Source organism: Dermacentor silvarum, chromosome 2 (assembly GCF_013339745.2).
Source record: "Dermacentor silvarum isolate Dsil-2018 chromosome 2, BIME_Dsil_1.4, whole genome shotgun sequence".
Classification (NCBI taxonomy): Eukaryota; Metazoa; Arthropoda; class Arachnida; order Ixodida; family Ixodidae; genus Dermacentor; species Dermacentor silvarum.
The window spans coordinates 122694949-122709263 of NC_051155.1; the positions used below are offsets into that span (position 1 = coordinate 122694949).

Genomic DNA, 14315 nt, shown 5'->3' on the forward strand with positions numbered 1-14315 from the left:
TTTGTGTCAACATTCCTCATGTACAAATAACTGAAAACTCTCGATCCTTGCCCACCGCTTTTCTACCATTTCTGTGTATTCCTACCCTTTGGCGCCCTTTTGCGGGCAAAATGTGCAAACGATGGTGGTTGCATTCGTCACGGGCCATTATGATTATTCTTTATTGCGATAGCAATTATATGGACACTTCAACCGGATTTATGCCGTCGGCGTCGCCGTGAGGTTCCGTATAGACTCCAAGGGCGATAAGATCGTCGCCGCGCGCCGTATGCGCGAGTGAAAGCGCGCCGGGGACGCGCGCTATCACGGAGAGCGAACGCACGGCGGAAAGCAAACGCGACCGTCGCGCGAAAGGCCGTGGGTGTATGGGAGGGAGGGAGGCAGGCCGCGCTGTGCTATGGTACCAAATGCGTATGTTGCAACCGGGCGCAAGGGGAACTGGCAACGCAATCTCCCACGCGAAAGCAAGAAAGCGGGAAGACAGCGCGGGAGGGAGGGGGGGGGGGGCAGCTTCTACTCTGCCAACAACTACGCTTGTACTGGCTGTGCTGGCGGTCGCCCGCACCGTCTCTTATCTCCACACGGCTCTGACCTTTGTATGCGCTGTGCATTCGCCGCTCAGTTTCCGTTGAAGCGATAGACCGCACGAACCTTCGCCCGCTGCGGCGGCTGCGCTTGCTGCCAGCGTTGACAGTCGTTGTCTGCGGTCATTCAGTGTGATCTATTGATGTTTGCTTGTACGCGACGGCACCACGCTTGTCAATTCAGTTAGAAAGCGAATGTGTCCAAGTTTATGCAGCCGATAAAACTACTATCCCTACTCCGAATAGCTCTCTGCTAATTTGCTATCGCAATTGATGCTTCGCCTTTCGGGCGAAACTGCGACATTTTTTTTTTCTTCAGTGAAACCTGGCGACTGCTTTTATGGCTGATGCAACATGAAAGGAATCCCGTGCAACCCACTAGGAACAGTGCAGGTGCTCCTTGCGGGCTTCTCCTCTTCGTGTGTTTCGAAATACTTTGATACCGAACGGAATACCAGGCACGTTCGATTCGCCTGCACCGCCTGAACCAGTTCACAAGGTGCTGCACCCTGCCATTCGTTTCAACGGTGCACCAATGGCGCCCACTGAACCACGCCGTTCGTTTCAAAAGGTGCAGGGCTGGTTCAGGATTTTGCTGCACCCACTCCACTGTCGGTGCCGCCTTGGTGCAGGCGTACAGGTGCGCGGCAGTAGCGCAGCAGACGACACAACACACGGGCGCGAGCGCCGTTAAAACCCCGCTTATGCACGTCTGATGTATCTACGCAAGTGTGGTGTGTATTTACGCCCCAGAATTCGATCATATCTGCAGTTCAGGACCTCTCAAACTTACGCACTCCGTGCACATTAGTCGGACATAACATAACGCCTGCACAGCGTCTGCACCTTGACATTCGTGTCGAGTGTCGCGCTGTGCTTGCACCACAGGAATCGAGCTGCACAATTTCTGAACTTCTCGTGAACCGCCGTGAACTGGTTCACAGTGGTGTAGGCTAATCGAACGGAAAGAGCAGACAAGTGCAACCGTTGCACTTCTGCAACTTCTGCAACCGTTGGAAACGTGCAGGCTTAGACGGCGTTATTGATGTATCCGAACAGTTCGTATGAATAATTTTTTGCAGTTTATAATAAATTCAATTGGGTGTTGAGAGCGTTTGAGTTTATAAATGTGGAAAGGTTTGAAAAACATATTTAAATTTCGCGCGCTAGGCACACCGCTCGATTGCAGCGCGCATTTGGTGGCGTCATCGCAGAAGCGCCCTCGGTTCTCCCATTGTTTTGCTATACAGACTGCCCCATTCCAGTACACCATAGCTGGATGTCGGGATTAAAGACTTACGGCGGTAGTAGTATGGAGGGGCTTTAGTCAGGATGTGATATGCAAGCATCGCGTTCATGCGCTGTCCAAAAAGTTCTGCATTTGCCATTTGCATTAGCTTCGAGATTAATAACAGTGAAATTAGGATCTCAAGGGCCATGCTTTTGGCGTACTTTGATGTGCATACTTGTGCTTAGGCAAGCGGAACGCACTTCTACAAACTGTAATGCGCAGAAAATTCTGAGTTAGTATAATGAACTAAACACGTCAAAGATCCGGAAAGTCAAGAGCCAACCACAGAGCCAACTGACAAAACGTTAGTTGGGGCTATTCACCCATTCACCGCCAGGGGGACGCGTCTCAAAATGGCAGCGGGTGGTTGTTTTGTGTACGCTCTAGTTTTGTGACTCGAGTGCGGTCTCGGTGGTGCGGTGTTGTGTGGTTACGTTCTGTAAGCGGTTGCCTTGTGTGAAAACTGTCAGTAAGAATCATGAACCCATACATTGCAGACATAGGGATAAATTTGGATGCTGTGAACTCTGGCCTGAGGGCCGTGAAGGCCCTTCGATGCACTGTCGGGGAAGTGTTTCGTACTTTGACGGATGGCGTTCCGTGTTCACAGGGTGACGAAAACAAAGAGAAGAACTTTATTCTCGAATTACAAGGAACGCTAGGGGCGGTTATCTCTCGCATAAGGTATGCTGTGCCTTTGATTTGTTCACTGCCATGAACAAAAATAGCGTGACAATGTTAGTACTTCGACATGTACTCTGAATGTCATCGCTTTAGGAGCTCAGTGGTTTCCCATAATTCTACTGTTACCTTTGATTTCTGCACACTTTAACCATTGCATCTTGGAAGGATGAAACCTGCAGGATTCCATGCCTTGATTATATATTAGAACTCGGTGAATGCAGCCCCATAACGCGTTGCGATTTGTAGCAGATCGTCTTGCGTTACTACGTGGCGTCAAACATAAACGCACTGGCGCACATTGGTTGTTGTGTAGCGCCGTGTATGATGCGTTACGGTAAGTGTTGGAGGTCATAAAGAGCTTAACGATCTCGAACCGTGCACGTAACGGCACGATTTTAAGCGTAACTCTGACAAGTTACAAGTCGCATGTAACTGTGTGACCTATGCCCGTAATTCATCCCGTTTCGATTTGGCAGTTGTTGATTTTATGATGCGTGAAGCCAGCGTGAACACTATGCAAAAGTGGGTAAGTTGCATTTAATCCTTAAGATCAGAGTTTTCAGACAGGAGAAAGCTTCCTCGTAATATGTTAGCTTGGGTTTCTTAGGGTCTTTCGCTTCTGCGTGTAGTGCATTTCATTGGTATTGTCCGCAGAAATACCATGTTCAGTGCTGTTGATTTCTAGGGGAATATGACCTCCCCACCCCCCTTGTAGCCAATCTGCTTTCTTAGAGCAGCTAGCTCTCTTTGTTGTATTTTTGCTTCTACTTCCGATAACACAAGGTGCCATTCATGTGATTCTAAACCGATCAAAATTGGCTTCATTGACGCCATGGGATGCTCATGACAACTGCGTTGATATGTGAAGCCTGGAAGTAAGATGCAAAACTGGGGTAAGCAGGAAAGCTTGACAATATAACCAGTGTGACTCGGTGACTGTGGTGAAGTGCTGCTGTGCACAAGGTCACTGGTTATGTCAGCTACTTTGACTCCATTTTGATGGGTGTACAATGCAGAAACACTTGTGAACTGAGATATCAGAACCCCAGGTTGTTTCAATTGATGTACAACATCTCTAATAGCCCAAATGTAGCTTTGAGGTGTAGGACTCTGTCACTCATATAAAGTGCACAGATAGACAAAGTGAAAGAAATGACGATTACTTGGCGGGTTAATCAGTCAAGGTGCTATCATTTCCATTAGTTATGTATATTGTATAGTCTTTCCAATTCTCAAATGAAAAATAAAGAGTGAACTGACTCTGGAGTTATTAAATTAAACCACGAGATGATGGCAATTATGCATACAAAAAAAAAAAAAAGAATATGGTGCCGATATGGCACTATAGATTTTTTGCAGCCAAAGTTGGGGGACACTATGGTGCAGGGCATACAAAAGAATGCAAGAGGAGCACAAGAGAATGCAAGCAGGGTTATATCTAAAGCTCCCTATTGTCATTTGTCTGACTGCTTACTAGGCAAACTATGGAGAAGTGTTGGATGCAAAACTCTCATAGGGCACTTTTTTGTTTGTTTGTTTGGCTGTGGTGTGAGGCCTGAGCTGGAAGGCAGAGAGATACTCTTATGAAGATAATCATATTAATTTGATTTGGCCAGCAAAATGCTGCACTTAAATGTGCCATTGTTAAGTTGCACTGTGGTCTTTATGCACTCTTGGAGTTATTGGAGAATACTATTCATTTACGCTGTTCTCCAGCTGACTGATAGTGTTATGAGGGCTGGAGAAGAAGTTGAAACTACAAGGCTGTTGGTTGCATGGTATTTTGTCCATTGTCTGTTTTAATATGATTGGCATTTGCTGCGCATGGAGAATTTTAGAATAGGGTATACAAATGGTTTGTAATTCAGTTGCATACACGAGCAGCTTGGGTTCCAGCAAGATTAAAGCAGAGTTCGGGTTCTTACCTCGTGCGTCCCCTAATCTAGAACTCCAACGATTTGGATATGGCGTTATTGAATTTGCCACAATTACATGTATTTTCGTTTTGTTGCAGAGAGTTGGAGACTGCAGTTACGCTGCTTGGTTCTCCTATTGCACCACTGAATCTTGGAAGCACTGGCCACTTGTGTCAAGATCCCACTTTGGACAGGACATCCTTGTATACAGACATGATTAAGTCATATCGGTGGTTTGACAAAGTACGTAAGAACCTTAAAGACACTGTGTGTGCATCAAGGGATGAGTGGTAAAAATTTAATGTTATAGCCAAACTGTTGAGAGGGTAGAAAGTAACTCCCATAGTCCATGTGTTGTACTTGGCTGTGCAGTTGTTTGTTTTGGAAGCCGCCGTGGTAGCTCGGTGGCTATGGCGTTTTACTGCCGAGCTTGAGGTTGCAGTTTTCGTTCCCAGGTTGCAGTGGCCGCATTCCAGTGGGGGCAGAATGCTAAAGAAAGACTTGTGTGGGGATTGGGGACATGTTAAAGAACCCCAGCTAGCGAAATTTAATCCAGAGTTTTTTTGTGCATTTTTGGATGTACAGGAAAGTAAAGTAAGTACGCAGATGAATAAAAGTAGGTTGATGCAGGCTCTTGTACGTGATGAACCAACATTAAAAAGAAAAATTTTAAATTGATTTATTCTTCCAGTTCTAACCATGGGCTAAGCTTCAGGGATGACAAAAAGAAACCTGAGAAGTAACTAGTGTTGGAAGGAAATATGATAGGTGTAACACTAAAAAATGAGATGATTACAGCATGGATTAAAGAGCAAACACGGGTAGCTGACATTTTAGTTAAAAGTAAGAGCAAGTAATGGATCCAGTTGGAGGCAGCTCATGTGATGTGTAGAAGAGATAGCAGATGGTTTCTTAGAGTAATAGACTCGGTGCTTTAAGAAGGGAAATGCAGTCGGGGGAAACAGCTTTGTCTGGAGCGATGAGATTCTAAGGATCGGACAAAGTTGAATGACTCATGAAAGAGAAGCCGGAGACTGCCTGGAGAGGCCTTCGTCCTGTAGTGGACACATCAGGACAACATTTTAGATCTCATCCGTATGCTGGCTCCTTAAAAAGGGGGCTCTTTATATTACAAAACTGGGTTCAGTAACCATTGGCTCTGCTCTGCAAAATTCACAGTGCTGTCTTGTTTGTGTAATGTTACACAGATATGCATTTACAATGATAGAACAAAGCCTGGAAAAGTCTGGAAAGCTTCAAGATCGAATGCATTGCAGTCGTTGACTTGGGGCTGCTATGTCAGTGTCCTTTTTACAGCTTAAGCTGTTATGGGCTCATTCCAATAGTTGTTTCGGTTTGCGATGTTGTCTGCCGTGGCCGCCGCCGCGTAACCGCTATTGCCTAAAATGCGAAAAAAAGTACCCGGTCTCCGCCGGGATCGAACCCAGGCCCGCAGCGTGGGAGGCGGATACTCTACCACTGAGCCACGCAAGCGCTTGCTATCGAGTAGCGGAAAGATGCTCTAAAACGCTCCCAAGCGTGCAGGGATAGACGACCCGAGCCTCCGCCAGTATGGTGGTGCCATCTAGTTAATGTGCCTGCAAACGCAGCGCACCCGACATGTAAGTTGCAGTTGTAAGGCTTGATCGGGCTCAGCAGTCTGCTGTGCAGAGAGCATTACAAGCCGCAGCTTGCCGTCGACGCCGGGCGGGCAGTTCAGATCGTTCTCATCAAAACGAGGCGAACAGACTGCCGCGAAGACCCTGTTGTGCGTGGTGCCAAAATTGGAGCTACTCATGAGCCGCTCCACCCAGCTTACGCTGTGACTGTGCTGCGTCTGCTGCGCAGGCCTGTGACTTTTTTTTTCCTGGCTTTCCCTCTTGAACAACCTCTGAAAAGTGCTCTTTCCTTATAGGGTCCCTTGTAGAGTATTTGCGAAGCAATGCTCTCACAAGAATTTTATGACAGTGTGCTATATATTTAAAGAGCTACAAGTGGTTAAACATTACTCTCTTCTCCAGTTGCAGCTTTCCTCCTCAACACATATTCTATCAGCCATGCCTTGGTTGCCATACCAGCCGATTTATTGGTTGGAACTCGGCTAATGTAAAGTGAGAAGCGAAGAACAATGTTGGGGGGGGGGGGGGGCATTGAAGGCATAAAACGATTTTCCTCACTTACCTGGCAGTCACGCTGTCTTGAGCCAGGGATGACTGCAGTGAACGAAGATGAAGAGGCACGCTGTTCACTGTTTAATTTGCCGTTGTATGCTTTAAGGTATAATATAAAAAACAAAGAAGGAAGAAATATAGTCGAAGCTGGACATATCGAACCCACATATATCGAATTATTGTCTATATCGAACAGCTGTAAAACACCCTTGAAAATCCCATGCAAATGTATAGGGCTGGTGCACGCATATATAGAACGCCCATTCACCCGCACATTCGTTATATAGAACGCCATGCTATGCCGAAGACCTCAAAGTGCACTACTATGTACACTTTGCGGTCTTCTGGTGCCTGGCAGTGCAGAAGAGAATCGTGTGCCGGGGAAAGTACAGAGGAGCGAGCGTACTGAGTGCGTGGCAAATCAACACCACCTAGAAGAAACTCTAGGTGGAATTCAGCGAAGGGGGGAAGGAGAAACGAGGTGATGCGGTCATCCGCGTCACCTGCATTCACGAAGTGAAACTTCACTGTAACATGATTAAAAAATTTTTTTTTTTCGCTTCTTGTGCGCCTCGCGTGTGCAGTCAGTTCCGCCTCGTACGTCTACATTCCTTCTTTCTGATTTTCGTGGTGTCGTCGTGCGGGTTGAGTTGATATAGAATGCACAGGTGCTTTCGCACCTCGACAGTCTTGACGAGATCGAGACGAGCACCTTCAACTTCATTTCGCAGAAGACATAAACCATAATCAGCAAATTTTTACAGCTAAATAAAGTGTGCTTGCTTTTTTTTTTTTTTTTTCGAGATGCTTGCAGTAACTTAGCGACCCTCGAATGCATCAATTGGTAAGCCGCCATTTGCCTCCGGGCCTATTGTTTCCTATATCGAATTACCTATATATCAAACTTTTTTGTGATCCCCTTCGGATTCAATATATCTGGGTTTGACTGTAAACAAATATTGTATACTTCCAGTTGATTTGAACTGATTGTTTTCCTGTGTCTACCCAGCACAGTTTTTCTTGGTAATGTGGTGATGGTGGCTTCGAAATTGTGTTTACATGTAGTGCTCACGTCTTCTATAGTGTGCAGTCGCTGCAGTTATTCTCTACACACACCTATAACGCAGAATTATGAGCACTGGTTTACCGGTGTGCTTGAGGGGGATATAAGAGTACAGTAATGGCACCATTCATGCTTCTCCTTTCAGAAAAAGACATTGCTGCACCTTTTTCTTTTCTTTAAAAGCCCCTCAGCAGATTTGGCCATTTTAAACAAACAAGCATGGCGTATGCCTGATGCGCTAACGATCGTGTCCACAAAGTACTAGGGCGCTGCACGGCGCAAGAACAGCTGAAATTTCAAACCAAACGTGCCACGTCTTTTTGTCAGTCAGTCACATTTACAGGTGCCTCTTCGTTGTGTGTGTTTCTTCACTCACCATAACTAATCGTCAAATGTGGAAGGTGCAACCCTGCAAAAAAGAAGGCAGGGCTTCAACATTTGTCGGCTCCAGTATGGTAGAAGGTGGAGAAGGGACACCACATGGGAATACTATGTCGAGGCAGAGACAATGGCAATGCAATCAAACTATGACAGTGCAATCATTCTGTGGTTGCATTGTCCTCAAGTGCACTTACAGGTAATAGAGGGGCTCTGCTGCCTGCATTGGAGCATTGAACTGGATGTTGAAGTGCGATAAAGTGAACTCCACCAGAATTAATTGTAGTGGGACATGACCCCAGAGCACTGTAATGCTAAGTGTGAAGCCATAAATTACAGAACGAATGGTTTGCAGCAGTTTTTTTTTGTTGTTGTTATGAAGTTTGACTTCATTTGTGTTAACAATCTCTTGCATCGGCTTGTTTTTTAATTCTGTAGGTCCATGAGCACACAAGTCATGCATCAGCCATTTTAACTCAGAATGGATTGAAGAGATCTAACAGCTCGTTGTTTCCACCAAAACGATTACGAAGACCACATAGCAACGGCCACAACTTCTCTCCTCAGTGAGTACCAAAGGGGTTTAATTTTTATTGCCTAATTGTGTAAACTGGCATCTCGCATCATGGCTGCTGACATCATTGCAGAGTAATGACATGTTGCGAAAGCTGTTAAAGGACACTGCTAGTTTTAAACTGTTGATATGTCCAGCTATAAGCGTTAGATCACGAAACTATCTCAGCATTTGTTGTGCGCCATGAAGCACTACATACCCGCCGTGGTGACGTAGTGGCCTTGGTGTTGCCCTGCTAAGCCCGAGGGTGCCGGTTCAAATCCCAGCCGCGGTGGTCGCATTTTGATGGGGTGAAATGGAAAAATGCCCGTGTACCATGCATTAGGTACTCAGAACTCTGGGTGGTAAAAATGAATCTGGAGTCCCCCACTACAGCATGCCTCATAATCATATTGTGGTTTTGCCACGTAAAACACCAAAATGTTTTTATGAAGCACTACATGCGATGCAGCAGCTGTAACCGAATTGGGTTTTTCTCAACTGTATAGTGTATCAGATTCTGTTGTTTCACATGTGCCTAAATTTCACTGTTTTGCCATAATCTTGAAAGTCGGAAGAATGCTAACACATAGAAACAGTGATTCATCACTTGAATGTGATGTGAAAAACTCATTTTTGGATTAGTTTTTTTCTTTTTCTTGCAAATCATATTCAGTCATCCTTGAAATTTTAAATAAGCCATTTCCATATTTGTTGAGCCTGTGTTACAAGGCATTTCCGTAAAGCATTTGGTGTAGTCGCACACAGTCTCCTAATCTCAAAATTAAAAGCTTATAACTTGGATGGTCAAGTAATAGCGTGGATTGCTGAATATTTGTCATTGCGGAAACAGGCTGTTGTTCTGAAAGGTATATCTTCACAATATGCATCAGTTACGTCGGGAGTTCCCCAAGGCTCAGTGTTGGGGCCACTATTGTTTTTGTTGTACATTAATGATATTTCAATTGGTATACAGTCTTCATTCAGGATGTTTGCCGATGATTGTGTTGTTTACAGAGTCGTAGATTCCATTTCCGATTCACAAATCCTACAAGTTGACTTAAATACTATAGCAGACTGGTGTGGGTGTTGGGATATGTCATTAAATATAAATAAGACTGTTCACGTCACCTTTACAGGAAAACGAGCTAATCATCCGTATAGGCATAGAATTAATGATTTTACTCTAAACATAAGCAAGGAATTTAAATATCTAGGCATCTTTTTTACTTCTGACTTACGATGGAACAAGCATGTTAACTATATTGTAAATAAGGCAGCATCAGTTTTGGGATTCTTGTGGCGCAATTTTAGTCATTTACCGAGTAACTTAAAAACGCAGCTGTATTTCAGTCATGTACGTTCAATACTTGAATATGGATGTGTTTGTTGGGACCCACACACATCTGAGCTTATAAATAAATTAGAAAAAATCCAGAATAGGGCAGTTAGATTTGTTCTTGGTAACTATAGTCGGCAGCTTAGCATGACAGAAAGCAAACATAAACTTAAATGGCAAGAGCTGAAGGATCGTAGAAGGCATATCAGATTAAAAATTTTTCACGATATCTATTATGTATTCTAAAACAGGCATAAACCGCGAACAATATATCCAGGCACTACACTACATATCTAAGCGACTAGACCACTGTTTGAAGGGCAGGGAATTTTCTTGTAGGGGTGACGTTTTCCGTTATTCTTTTTTTGTTAGAACTGTTCGAGATTGGAACAGTTTGCCATCGCGCATTGTATACATCACAGAAAATGATGCTTTCTTCCACGCATTGTAATTATTTGTTCATGTATTTAGTTAAGTCTGTAACCTCCCTGCTGTAATGCCCTACGGGGTGATGCAGGTAACTAATAAATAAACATAAATAAATAATAAATAAATTTATTAGCCAACAGAGTGGTGGCGTGGCTTGTCTTGATCTATCACTTCTATTAGTGAAAAAGAAGGAAACTTTCAGATTAATAGACACTGAAAAAAATCTAATAAGTTTTCATGTGAGTAAAATAGTGGCTGAATAAATGTAGAATTGCCTGTTGGAAAAGACTCAAAGAAGATTGCTAAAATTAATGACAATTACAAGCTGAAAGATACTTAATCTTGTGTATGCAGTATGGGAAAATGCCTAGCAATTAGGTGGCATTTACATTCAAGCAGTATCAGTGTGCATATAGAGGTGCTGTGAAAGATACTGTGCAATACATGAAGTAATTCACGTTGAATATTTACATGTCATTATAATCAGTGATATAGCCTGAAATTTATTTCGGGACGGGTTCTCCGCCGACAACTACCACTTCTCTCTCTCCTTCACACCCCTCCTCTCTCTCCATATATATATATATATATATATATATATATATATATGTTATTTATTTATTTATTTATGGAGGTTGTACACCACGCAAAGACAAATTCCGAGCACTCCCGGCACAAGAATACCTTAATGCACGTTTTTGCGTTGCTGAAACAACACTTTCGCTTAACTTATGACAAAAGTTTTTCTTTGCTATGGCGTGCAGCCACTTTGCATGAAATTATGCTATCATCCTTGTGCAATTTTTATAAATGCTGATATTAAAAACAACTAAAATTTCGTTTACGAATTGATGCATTTATATAATGTATGTTGGTGACCTAGCTGGTACATGACTTGGACAAACGATCAGCGCTAAAAACGGGGCCGAACAAAGAGAAGACAGCACACTATCGTGTGTCTTCTTGTTTGCAGGCCAGACTTGTTGCAGCCCAGGTAACAGTCGAGATAACCGTTGTTTTCCCATCAGATCTGTGAGTGGTATGGCCATGGCTACGTACGGAAGAGGGCAGCTGCTATTTTGCGAGTCCCCTATCAATCAGTCGCGCTTTCGAAGCTATGGGAAAGCTATATTATTCTAGATTTAAAAATACAGGAACGAAGCTTTGTGCCAGAACAAGTTCCACTCACTTTCGGTGACCTGCTGTCCAACTTCTTTTGTGGGTCTCATACGTGCTCTTAAGACAAAGGAACGACAACACAGCAGTGCAAACAATCAAAAGGGCATTTCTTGCACCTTTCATACACTAATACATGCTAGCCGAATTACTAGGCATAGAACATTCACATGGGTGCGCGACAAATCAAGGAAGTCCGACTCACCGCGACCGGATAGCGAGCGAATATGTTCGCCCCATGCTATGACACCATCGCCTAGTCGTTCACGTGTACTGTCACGCGAACGGTGGCGTGTTCAAACGATCTGTGCTCGTCCATACCGGTGTCCTGCTCCTAAGCCTTCTGGGGACGGTCCCGAGAAGTGGGCCAGCACAGCGCGTGCTGCTCGCCAACTCCCAAGCCAAGAGGAAGTGCTTTCGACCTTTTGCGCCCAAGTAACCCCGCCGTTAGGTGGTGTTAGCATCGCAACACTCGCGCCATCTCTCGCAATGCGCAGCAACCACACCGATCATAAAGCCACGCGGCAAAGCCGGATTAGAGGAGACGGGAGCCATGCAGGGAAAACAACATCAGGGGATGCGTGAGAGTCGCGCATCCCCACAGTTTCAAGAGATGTTTGTAAGTAACTTGTGGTCATGGTATTGTAGTCATCACTCGATGCATATTGTTATTTGATCACAGTCCGAAGCAGGGCTGCTTCTTGTTTAGAAGCCTTTGTGAAAATTACGGCATCTGTAGTTTCCAATAAAATAAGGGCCAGTAGCTCCGAGATATTTGAATGTGTCGTATCTCCTCACGCCCATCTATTCTAAAAATTGCTGAGACGTTAGGACGGGCTCTCCACAGCAAGCAGCACGTGTTACGACGAGGTAGGTGAACCTCAGCTAGGCGATTGGCCACGGCCGTATGGTGTTGAGCGATCGGACAGTGACGAGATGCTATTCCTATGTCCGTAATTATCTGCCAACTTTGTTCATGCCCCCCCCCCCCCCCTTCCTTGTCTCCATCACTCCACTCCCCTTCTTAAAATTGTTTTCCCTTAGTCACTGTCCCACTCTTCAACATTCACCGGGCGGCGGCCCCTAACATTCCTTTATTTTTGTTTGTGCTTGGGCTTCGAGGCCATTCACCTACTTGCCCTCCGACTTGATTGTTGTGGCGGTTTCTTAGCTTCCCTGGCCCAGCACCCCATCCTTGATATATTTTGCCATGCGCAAATAAACGTTCCGTAGGTCTTTCTTTTTTGTCCCGTTTTTTGCCCGGTTTTCATTCTTAGCAGCGTGTACAAAGTAGCCTAACAACAGGCTCTTCTCAAGTTTATTAACAGCCTAACAGCAAGCTCTTCACAAGGCCATCACCTGAATGTTGCCTTGAACTCAAATACCGGGAGCACGAGGTATTTGCGAACATAATAATGACATCCAGATTAGCAACAATATTTCAGTCAAGAATATAAATATTCCTTCTAGACTTTTTTGGATTGCTTCTTTTACCATTGTTTTTCTAAGGCTATTGAATAAAACCATCTTCAGCCTAAATTATTGACTGATTTCGACTTCAATAACGGTAGCATCTTCAGATCGCATAGTGCGTGTTTATGTTGGGTAGTGCTTTCACAATAGCAGCTTTTAGTGAGCTTTTAACATTGTGTGGCTGCTAGTTAGTCTCCCTCTCTGTAACGCTGCCCATACATAGCAGCGTAGCAGGTTTGTGTTTGTAATGAGGGACGCTGTCATTGAGGGTGACGTGACCGCAGATGTTCACAGCCAGCCACTCCTGGATCGTGCAGGATGTGTGGGAGCAAACGAATCTATTACTTAGGAGTGCGTTAATGGCATCATGCACAGAAAGCTTGGCTGTTGATTCTGTCACTCGAAGCTGCTTGGCAATGGCCATATTTGGCCTTTAAGGTTTCTTACTCATCATGGCCTCCACCTGCTGGAGGATCTTGACCGCCTGAATGGTGTCTGACCACTGGCAGCACTCATTTCTCTTTGTCTCGGATGATAATTGGCCTCATGCCAAAAATAAAGGATTTGGCGACATTAGAGAAGGTAGCTATCTCTTAAGTCGCTGTGGTCTGCGTGTAAGGCAGCTAGTACAGTGTTGGTCGTTGTCTCTTGTGTTTAGACTGGAAGCTGACACCCTGAAATAAGTGCTAGATAAGTGACAGAGGGTACAGGGAAAAGTAGCGAGGACTGCGCTCATTGTGGTGCTGGCATTACAGTAGCACATTTGCTCAGAATGCGGTGAAATCAGTCTATTGCATGCTAGTACAACCAGCTTCTCTGAGGTCACTGTGGCTTCCAATCTAGCTTGCCGTCATTCGTGCTGGTTGCCTAATTATGTTGGTTTTAAGCATTCATATATTGTTTTAGTGTTTCTTGACGAGACACACTAGTAATTAGCTAATAAAGTTAAGATGTCTTAGTTATTTTAAAGTAATGTCACAGGTCTTGGAAGCATAACATGTAAGATGATGTTTTTGCCAACCATAGGTTACCTTAAACTTCGAATTGCTGTGGAACTTGGCTGCAGTATTATTGCCCAGTAAAGAAAAAGAGGCAGCTTGGCTGCACCGAGCAGCAGGCAGAGCCCATGATGGTTACCCAATACATGTACAGACTATTGCAAAAAAAGTAAAGGCCAACGGGCTGTTGCCGGCGGCGGTTGACGGGCCTTTAGTTTCTTGCAGTAGGCTGTGTGTTGTGTCTTGTTTACTGATTTGCC

The 14315-nt window shown here is 44.6% G+C and overlaps 1 protein-coding gene across 2 annotated transcripts in view; it reads left to right on the plus strand.

Moving 5' to 3' along the window:
- Positions 1-2218: 2218 nt before the first annotated feature.
- The window catches only part of LOC119441729 (mediator of RNA polymerase II transcription subunit 27-like), a 30955-nt gene continuing 18858 nt past the window's right edge, over positions 2219-14315 (plus strand). For both annotated transcript variants that reach the window (XM_049661578.1, XM_037706331.2), the window contains exons 1-3: positions 2219-2559; positions 4574-4718; positions 8526-8653. In XM_049661578.1, coding sequence (XP_049517535.1) covers positions 2354-2559; positions 4574-4718; positions 8526-8653 — 479 coding nt within the window. In that variant the 5' untranslated portion in view covers positions 2219-2353. The remainder of the gene's footprint in view (positions 2560-4573; positions 4719-8525; positions 8654-14315) is intronic.